At 41.9% G+C, this 10,723-nt stretch overlaps 1 protein-coding gene across 1 annotated transcript; it reads left to right on the forward strand.

Moving 5' to 3' along the window:
* Positions 1–8,183: 8,183 nt before the first annotated feature.
* Positions 8,184–8,567, forward strand: LOC136470056 (ATP-dependent DNA helicase PIF1-like). Its single transcript, XM_066468029.1, has one exon. The coding sequence runs from the start codon at positions 8,184–8,186 to the stop codon at positions 8,565–8,567; it is 384 nt and encodes a 127-aa protein (XP_066324126.1).
* Positions 8,568–10,723: the final 2,156 nt, after the last annotated feature.

Below are 10,723 nucleotides of genomic sequence, written 5' to 3' on the forward strand. Positions count from 1 at the left end.
ATAGCCTGGGTTGTAAATAAACTATTTCCCCTTCTATTCATCATCAGGTCAATGCTTGAGAGTATCTGATGACTTTGCTTTACAGACTTGATTCAGGGCAGCTTTGTCCGCTAATTGCCCAAGTTTTGCTGATGAACCACCAAGGTCCTCATCATGAATAGAGCAAGATAACTCTTCTACTCAAATTGGGAGAAAATAAAGCTATCTTTTAGATGTGAAAAAAGAAACTGGCAATGGATTTTGTTTAATTGATAGGAAGGAGGCAGCAGGAATTTACCATGATAACAAACATGAGTAAATGCTCTGGCCTTGTGTGTTGCTACGAGATAGTTAACATTTTGTACTAAAAATATCTCTAGAGATATGTGAGCTCCTCTTGTGTGTTACTCCTCTTGGAAGTAAACTTGTGCCGGAGTAAACTTGTGTGTTACTCCTCTTGGAAGTAAACGAGGATAAGTAGTCTGTGTTATCCCTTGGTTCAGTAATAAATTGCAACAAGTTATCAAGATAATTTATTTTGGTTTAGTAAAACTTGTAATGATGATCCATTCTACAAGTATTGTCGGGATAAATATATCTATGTTTATTCAGAATAAGCTTTATTTACTTGTAGAATTAAGTCCATTGTACAAATACAGATACTAAATAATTTTCTACCACCTCCAGTGTTTGGAGCTGATACAAGTATGCCATTGACTCCATCTCAGCCATAGCAAAGGTGATTCATTTCTTCTCACGCGCTTTGTTTATTTGTAGAATTAAGTCCACTGTACAAGTGCAGATACTAAATAACTTTATGCCAGCTCCAAAGTCTAGACCTGATACAAGTACGCCGACGACTCCATCTCAGCACTAGCAAAGGTGATTCATCTATTCTCATGCCTTATGATTACTAGCTCGCTACCTGATAATGAACATAACACTATCTTGCAGTTGTTAAATAAAAAATGATTTGGTTGTAATCATGAGAACGCACTGATACTTTGATTAATATATGATTTGTATATGATTAGCTTACTGGTCATAAAAGCACTGTTGTACCTTTTTTTCAAGGTTACTTGCTAAAGAGTGCAACAGACCCATTATCGCTTCTATATGTATCAAACTTGCTCGATGATCATGGTAGAGTTTTCTCTGTTAGAGTTCTACAAAAAGCCTTGGCTCCTTAAAATTGAGCATTATCTAGCAGCGCTTATTGTGGTGATTATCTGCCAGTTCTGCAAAAAGTCTTATCTGCTGAAATTGATTTTAATCTAAAATTGTGATCACTGGCAAATTAGTAGTTGTTAATATACCTCATCTGCCATCGGATGTTGCTAACGTGGTGAATTAATTTTCAGATCAGGAGTTGGGGATTGTGCTGCGCTGCTTAAAGTTTGGAGAAGGTGAAGTTCTGGTGTTTCCCTGCTTGTTAGCGTCTGCACTTTTGAGTTTCTGATCAACTTCTCCTATGCGATTTTTGTCTTCTCAATCTGTCACAACAACCATGGCTGGGCAAAAAGCCAAGGCTAATTAGTAGTTGTCATCTGATCTGTTGCATATGCAACAGCAAGTATCCAACTCCATGCCCACCACTTTTTTTTTCAAAAGTCAAAGCACTTCCTGAATACATTTCTAAGTAGTAAAACATGAACAAAAATATTTAGATATAGCAACGATACTAAATTTATGATCTTTTCTTTGATTCTTTATTTTCCCTACAGCCACCTAGCTTGCACTGCTTTTCACTTGTCCATATTGAATTGGGCACATTATTTCAAAGGCACAGTATTGCTTAAAGTGTTTGGTAGTGTTTGGGGACCTTACAAATACAACACATGGAGGTATATAAACTTTTATAGCCTCTCTACATGTTCTATCTTTATATGTTTTCAACTCCTCACCAAACTTTATTGAAGGGAATCATACAAAATAAGGGTTGGTGCCACTAGATGGGGATCGTAATGAGTAGAAGAGGCAGAGGGAGAGGGAACAGTATGCAACAATGTCTGATGAAAAGGGGACCGAAAGAAACAAGAAACCTCGTCAGAGGTATAAGATGAGTAACCAAGAGAATGTTGATCTTGAAAACAATATGGCTTCCCATTCAATAGGTATGGAGGTATTATTGAGTGTCATTTTGACTGCCATTCATGTTTTAATTAATAACAATTATTATGTTTTGTATTGCAGATGTGAATACACATAATGAAACAGACGAAAATAGTGACCGGCTCTATAGGCACGCAACTTATAGTAATGGCTTTCAACAATTATCAGGATACTTATTCAACTAATAAAAGCATTTATTGGTGCGGCGCCTAAAATTATCATGTCATCATAGTCTGCTTATTGTATGGTTCCATTTTAATTATATGGTTATATTTGTAGATGGTACGGAACCTTTCAGTTGCATTGGTGGCACTAATGACGTGCATGACATTGATAGTGAGCAAGATATCATCACTATTCAAGAAATGGGTATACTTTTGTATCCATTGCCTGATATTCTTGTGAATCATGCCTGTGTTAGTTTCTTACAGGTGTGCTTAGACACCGTCCTAGCATGCGTTGATTAAGATGTCATTCCATGATATATAGGTTCTAGATATGCACCCAGTCCCATCAACCAGCTTGTCACGTGTCCAAAAGAGCGTAAGCGTGATCGTGATAGAGCAAGAAAAGCTACAATGTCTCTTGAAGAAAGGACGCTACTGAATAAGAGACGACATGAATTGTATGCACAAAAAAAGGCATAAAAAAGTCTGCAAAGATGCTACAAATGACTCTAAAGGAGACTTGCCAATCAACAGGTATAGCAAAACTATTGATTTCTTTATGGTAAAAAATTCCATGGTGTTGTAGGATACTTATTATATCAATAAAATTTTAGACGGTCATATCCCTTTAAGCATTAGAGGAAACGAGAAATCACCCCCTCTTGGTGATATTGACAACAGTTTAACTAAGATGGATATCAATACTATTCATGAAACGGGTACGCCTTTATAGAATCGTGGCTTTGTTTTTAATTACTAAAGGAGTTTGAACACCATTGTACCTGATACTATTGTGTAAAGTTTATTATCACACAATTTGAATTATTGTGTGTCCTTCATCGATGAGATATTGAGACCGTACTTTTTCTTATTACATTTAGGTGTTGTAAATGCATCCAATTCCATCGACAATATTGTCATGTGTCCAAAAGAGCGTAAGCGTGAACTAGATAGAGCACGATGGGTTGCACTATCTCCTGAACAAAAGGCGCTAATAAACAAGAGGCGGTGTGACTTGTATGCAACACAAAATGCTACAAGAAAACTGTAAATGACTCCACAAGAGAAGAAGTTGAAACAAAAAGAGATCAACAAAAAATACAATACGACGGTGAGAGAACACCGAGCCAATAATCTGCATCCGGACTCAATCGCCATGGAGAGCCCTCACTTTAACCCTCATCTTTGTTTTCCCTTCTTGCTTCAGGCCTTCATACGATATGGAAATACCCAAATCAAGGGGCATGCCTATTGACATCATGCCGACTGTACTTCAAAATCAAGAAGTCTAGGACCCTGAATTGGCTGCGACACAGACCATATATAGGCAGCGAGTGACCACTAGAGAGAGAAATACCCTTCTATCCCATCGTAATTAGGCTTTTGAAGCAAATATTGGAAGAAGGGCTAGAGGATGTGCGGATGGAAAGTGCAATGATTCGAACAACCCAACTCAACCGAGTGTGGTTTACAATGGTAATTAGCCTTCATCACTATATATTGTTGGTACTTTCACCTTCGCTCTTCTATTCCAAAAACTTATAACTTTTCTTACTACAGGTGGTGTCACCTAGGACCCTCCAATTCCACCACCTAATAATTGCATAGGTACACAGACACAACCATTTGTAGTTGACGGTACCTCTTCAATGCCTCCAAATAGTGCACAAGCTCATACGCTAGACTCTATGGTTGAGGATGGTATTTTCTTCATTAAATTTATCCTTTTTTTGTTTTTTTGTATGCCATTATGTTTCTCTCATCGTATATGTGGCCATGTTGCACAGACTATGATGAGGATGTCATATTTGAGGAGGACGAGGATGAGGATGAGGCATACTTTTTCACCGGACAAGGTACACCGCATAATAGTCAAAACATTCTTTCACAAACTTTCTTTCAACGCGTAACACATCAACATTTTGTCAGAAGACGACGAGGAGGGAGCCAACGTCGAGCACAATCTTGACATAGATGAGCAAGACAATAGTGAGCCTGATGTCCCGAATCCATATGACAAGGTTTACGCTAATGTCCCATTAGAGTCGCACATGCTACCGTTGGTGCCAAACTACGAACACTGCAATGCAAAGAAATTTGAGGGTGAACCGCTCGAATTTTGTTGTCGGGGTGGAAAGATTCATCTTTCAACTCATGAGACACCACCAGAGCTCATGAAGTTGTGGTCAAGCTTAGACACTGATGCTAGGCACTTTTGTGCAAACATCAGATATTTCAATGGCCACTTCTCTTTCACTTCTCTATACTACCACCTAGATCGTGTGACCACTAACATGCGAATCTGCGGTGTCTACATGTTTCATGCCCATGGCCTGATTTACCATAACATACGTTCATTTGGTAAAGAGGAGGGTGTCGAAAAAAGACACCTCGAGCTTTATTTTTACGACGACGATCCATCCCTCGAGCATTGGATGAGCAAGTGCCATGAGCAATGCGCCCAAAAAGACAAAGAAGTTATAGAGCAATTGGTTAGTATCTTTAATGGGAATCCCTACTCTCATCAACTAAGGAGTATGGGACACGTTGAAAATCTAGAGGATTACCGGGTCGAGTTGAACCTTGACCAGTGGCTTGACCAGAGAACATATAATGTGCCACTGACATCAGAGGTGGCCGTTGTCTGGGTTGAGGGGAGTGAGCGCCACGGCCAATTCGAGCATAGTGTTATTCTACAAGGGAAGGATCGGTCTATACATGACATCCGCTCATATAATGCATGCTACGACCCACAGTCATACCCGCTGTTCTTTCCAAGGGGTGAGCTCGGGTGGCACAATTGCATTCCAAAAGTGGGTGTGACTATGGCTCAAGTTAAGCGAGCTCGAGCAATCCACAAAAGGCATGCCGAGAATGCCAAGAATGGTGACAATGATGATGGCGGTAACTTGAACTCTTTTCAATAATGCAATATAAACTCTTTTTTGTTAACGCATGATACTAATTCAAACAATGTCTCCCTATAGAACCTGTTTTGAATACATGTGTCTCCGTGCACGACTACTACTGCTACAAGTTCTAGATGTGGCCTGGGATATTTAATCCAATACTCTGGCTAGCATCTTTTCTAGCAGTTCACCGTCGACACCTACATCAAGATTGAGAGCTCGCGTTTAGACTACATGAGGAACAATCAGGATACTTTGAGGGCTGACCTGTACCAAGGCCTAGTGGGCAGCATGCATTCGGGTGAAGGATCTGCTAAGAATGTTGAAAGGCATACTGTCTTGTCTTCACCATTCATCGGAGGACCCCATGATATGAGGCACCGGTACATGGATGCAATGGCTCTAGTGCAAAAGTATGGTAAACCTAATATCTTCCTCACAATGGCGTGCAACCCTAACTGGGATGAGATTAAGAATGAACTTTATCTAGGTCAGAGACCACAGGACCACCTTGATCTCATCACATGAGTCTTCAAGGCAAAGTTAGAGGCGATGAGAAAAATATTGATGGAGAAAGACATACTTGGGAAGGTGAAGGCCTATGTATATGTAGTGGAGTTCCAGAAGAGGGGCTTGCCACTTGCACACTTCTTGCTAATAATGGAATGGAAGTACAAACTCACATGTCTTGAGCAATATGACATGATCATCACTGCAGAACTACCAAACAAGAAAAAGTACCCTGAGCTATACAAGATGGTCATGAAGCATATGATGCATGGTCCTTGTGGGACGCTTAATCCATGTTGTCCATGCACGGTGGGCCGTGGGTCATGCAAAAACCATTACCCACACCCATTCTATGAGGCCATGTCACAAGGAAAGGATTCGTACCCCATCTATCGGTGATGCAATGACGGTCACATGCTAAAAGTTCAAGTGCATTACCTAGACAATCAATGGGTTGTGCCTTACAACCCTTGCCTACTATGTACCTTCAACTACCATATAAATGTTGAGGCCTATGGGAGCATTAAATTAGTAAATTATTTGTTCAAGTACATATACAAGGGACATGATAGGGCATCGATGGTGATGAGGGAGACTAACAAAGCAGGCGATAAAGCCAATATTGATGAGATCAAGCGGTATAGAGACGCCCGATGGGTGATGCCTCCAGAAGCACTATGGAGGATATATGGCTTTGACTTGAGGAAGAACCATCCACCAGTACAGCAGCTACAACTTCATCTACCCGACATGCACATGGTGGCATTTCATAAACGGGACAAGGTCGAACGGATCAATAATAGGCCAGGTGTAGAAGAGTCAATGCTGACAGCATACTTTGAGGCAAATAGGATGCATGTGGAAGCCCGCAAAATCTTGTATCGAGACTTTCCAGAGCATTTTACCTAGCAGTCTGATGGTAAATTCTGACAGAAAAGGAAAAACTCTATTTTCCAAGTTGGCAGAGTCATCTCGGCCCATCATGTTGAGGGAGAATGCTACTTTCTTTGTGTTCTCTAAAACAATGTTGCTACTGCCTTTGTTCCGTGAAGCTACAGAAAGGAGGGGTCTAATTGAAGAAGACATTACACTGGATGAATGTCTAAGTGAAGCTACTTTCTTCTAGATGCCTTCCTCTCTGCGATGGCTATTTGCAACAATATTGGTATTCTATGAGTCGAATGATGTGATGTGGTTGTGGAAAAAAGACTACGATGCAATGTCAAAGGACTACAACCACAATAATCCATCCTCAGATTTGGTGCAATAGATGGTTTTGATAGACATTAGAAACATGCTACAGTCTATGGGGAAGGGCATAAGGTCATTTCCTCTTCCAGATATTGATCACTCATACGACGATGCTAGCCATATTCCTCGTGAGATATTTGAGGAAGCTAGCATTGAGCAGAATCCCAAAGATGTGCTATTGTGCAACTCACTCAACGATGAGCAAATGTCTGCCTACGATGAGATAATGGCCACTATCTACAACAAATAAGGTGGGTTGTTCTTTGCGGATGGACCTGGTGAGATGAGAAAGACCTTTTTGTATAGGGCACTTCTCATAAAACTACGTAGCCAGGACAAGCTTAACGTGGCTATAGCTACATCTAGAGTCACAGCATCCATAATGCCAGGCGGGAGGATAGCCTACTAGCATTTCAAGATACCCTCGACTGTTGAAGAGGGTGGTTGCTATAGCTTCATGAAACAGAGTGGTACTGCCAAGTTGCTACAGCAAGAAGCTCTTATAATTTGGGATGAGGCATCTATGACAAAGAGGCCAAAAGTGGAAGCACTAGACAACAACCTACGAGATATAATGGGCCGGTTAGACCTACCATTTGGTGGGAAGATTGTTGTCCTTGGTGGGGATTTCAAACAGGTCCTCCCTATTGTGCGGAAAGGATCCAGGGCTCAAATAGTCAGTGCTTCTCTACGAAGGTCGTATCTTTGGGAATCCATGCGCTACCTAAAGCTCGTCCACAACATGAGGGCTTAGAGTGACCCATGGTTTGTAGATTATCTATTGTGCATTGGTGGTGGAATGAAAGAGGTTAATGAAGATGGCAATGTATGTATTCCAGATGAGATCTATGTCCTGTACTCTGGCGATGCTGAGAAAGATGTTCATAGATTGATTAGCATCATCTTTCTAGATCTAAATGCAAACAAGGCAGACAAAGACTACATCACCACCAGAGTGATTTTATCTATACGTAACGATTGGGTTGACATGATCAATATGAAAATGATTGATATGTTCCAGGGCGGTGAGATGGTGTATCATAGTTTTGACTCCACGGTAGATGATCCACATAACTACTATCCATCAGAGTTCCTTAACAGTCTGACCCCCAACGGGCTACCTCCACACGTCTTGAAGCTCAAGCTCAGATGTCCTATCATATTGCTTAGGAATATTGACCCTGCCAATGGGCTATGCAATGGTACAAGGCTAGTGGTGCAGGGGTTCTAAAGAAATACAATCGATGCAGAAATCATGGTGGGGCAGCATGCAGAGAAGCGGGTATTCCTTGCTCAAATACAGCTATGCCCAACCGATGATGAGATGTTCCCGTTCCAGTTTAAGAGGAAGCAGTTTTCTATTAGGGTGAGCTTTGCCATGACAGTCAACAAGTCGCATGGTGAAACTATCCCAAACGTGGGTGTGTACCTGCCTGCACTGGTGTTCTCTCACGATCAATTGTACGTTGCGATGTCTAGAGCCACGTCAAGACTGAATATTAAGATCCTTGCCCTCCCGCCTAATGCGGATGCACAGGAGGAGGCCAAAAAGATGGGCAAGGAAAATGCTAAAAAGAATGCTGAGGAAAAAAATAATAATGCATCAAATATTGTATTTAAGGAGGTTCTAACACCATAGGCAAGGTAATAGAACATTACTAACACATACAATGCATTTTTTATTCAATTAAATATTGCACAAATAGTATCTCACTAACGCGATGTCAGTGCCATGGATGCGGCGTGCATGGAGCGCGTCGTGAGGAGGCACGTAGTGTTAGAGCGGGAGGAATCCACGAGGTGGTAAGACCCTAACCGCTACCTCACCCTCATCAGCAAACTGTGTAACACCCTATGTGTTGAGCTTGCATAATTTGACTTGCATTGCATGAGCATCGAGCATTCATATATAAGCTTTTACAATTGAAACATGTGATTGAAACATATGAAACATGCTTGATATTTTATGTTTCTTTGTATATATGCATATGATCATGAGTGAAACTATGTAAATGGTTGATGTGAGTCACTAAAACATCTTAGCTACACTTCGGATGACTAGTGAAACAATGTTCATGAAGATCACTTTGCATGATCAAGTACTTAAGTGATGCTATGCATGTTGACCTGGAAAGCTTTATGGGCAACCCATGTATGAAATGATTGTGTGACCTTATCAATAGCTTAAACATGTTTAGAGTGGCATTATGAACATCTTTGGTATTCATGGCTAGGGCTAAATTGGTCACTAAGTCCTAGTTCAAGTACAAGTCATCATTTGAATGTAATGGGTTTGACCAAGTTTAAACTATATGATAGAGACATTGCATGGATGTGGTCACTAAAGCAAAGTTGTAGTATATGATAAGGGGAACAACTTTTATTTTTGGGTCATAGGCTAGTTCAGCTCATAAGAGGCTTGAATTAGGCTCACAAGATTCAACAATTCACTATTTTTAGCACTTAGGAAAATTTTATAAGTGTTTGCCGCTGACAGTGCTGACAAGCTCACCTTTGAGATGATTTTACTCACTAACCATTTAGAATTAGGCCTTGATCCTTAAATATGAATTTTAGCTGGTACATAGAGTTACAACTTTGGTTTAGATCGTTGGCGCTATTTCTTCACAGTTTCGAAGATCAAGCTTCACAAAATCATGCTGTCAGGCTCAGTTCGGGGCGTTGATGTCTGAACCAGCTCAACCTTCGGTGGTCGACCGACCACAGGAGCTGGCCACCGTGTGGTGGCCGGTGATGTCCATGCACCACATCTGGTGGCCGTACGCTGGTGTAGGGCCTGCTCGTCAGGCATCGACGGCCAGCATGACCCCAGCGACACGCTTAAGTTACCACCGAGCCGGCCTTTCACTCTCACTCACCTCCTTGCTCTCCTTTGCTCACCGCGCTCGCCATCGCCATTGCAGCCGCTCCACCGGGCCCACCTGCTCTCACCGCTGCCCCATTCTCCAATCGGCTGCACTCAAAGCTCCACCTCACTCTGCTCTACCTTTCCCACCTTGCAGCGCCCACGGTCGCGCCTTTGGTAAGCCGCCTTTTGCCTTGCGCCACCGTGGGTGTGCCCCTACCAGAGCTCCACCATGGCCGCCGCCGTGGCCATGTTTCGTCAGAGCACCTCAAGCCGCCTAGGTCACCTAAATATATTCACCTGGCCACCGTGTTGCTATAGCGCTCCTCGCATGACTTCGCCATGGCCGGTGATGGCCGGTGCACCGCAGAGCAGCGCTGCCATGCCACCATGGCCGGTGACGAGCATGCTCTGCCACACTTGCACTGCCACCACCTAGGTCACTAGACGCGTTATGCTCTATAGATCATGTCGGTCCACTTGTCTTCGCCGGAGGACTCGCCGGCGATGAGCTATGGCCGAGCCGCGTCGATCTAGCGCCGCTGCCATATTTTTGTCTCACTGACCGATGGGGTCAACTGACCAGCGGGTCCCGCCTGTCAGTGACTGTAGAGTTGTAGGATAGCTCAATTATTTCCAGATTTCATGTTGTTTTGTAAAATCTATATCTGGAGTTTGGTAGATCCAAATTGGGTGGTTCAAATTTTGTTAGGATCTTGGTGAAGTGTAGTATTTAGGAAAAATATAAAATTAGCACTTGTAGTAGAGTTTTTGGAAGAATTAAATTGAAACTTGAAGTGTGTTTTTAAATGATTGCAAACTTGTTTAATTTATATCTAGAGTTTCTGTTCTTCAAAAATTATGAAATTTATATGGCGAGCTTTTCTTGATAAGTATAAGCTCTGGTAAAAAATTGAGGGTCAGTGCAT

Source organism: Miscanthus floridulus, chromosome 8 (genome assembly GCF_019320115.1).
Source record: "Miscanthus floridulus cultivar M001 chromosome 8, ASM1932011v1, whole genome shotgun sequence".
Taxonomy (NCBI): Eukaryota; Viridiplantae; Streptophyta; class Magnoliopsida; order Poales; family Poaceae; genus Miscanthus; species Miscanthus floridulus.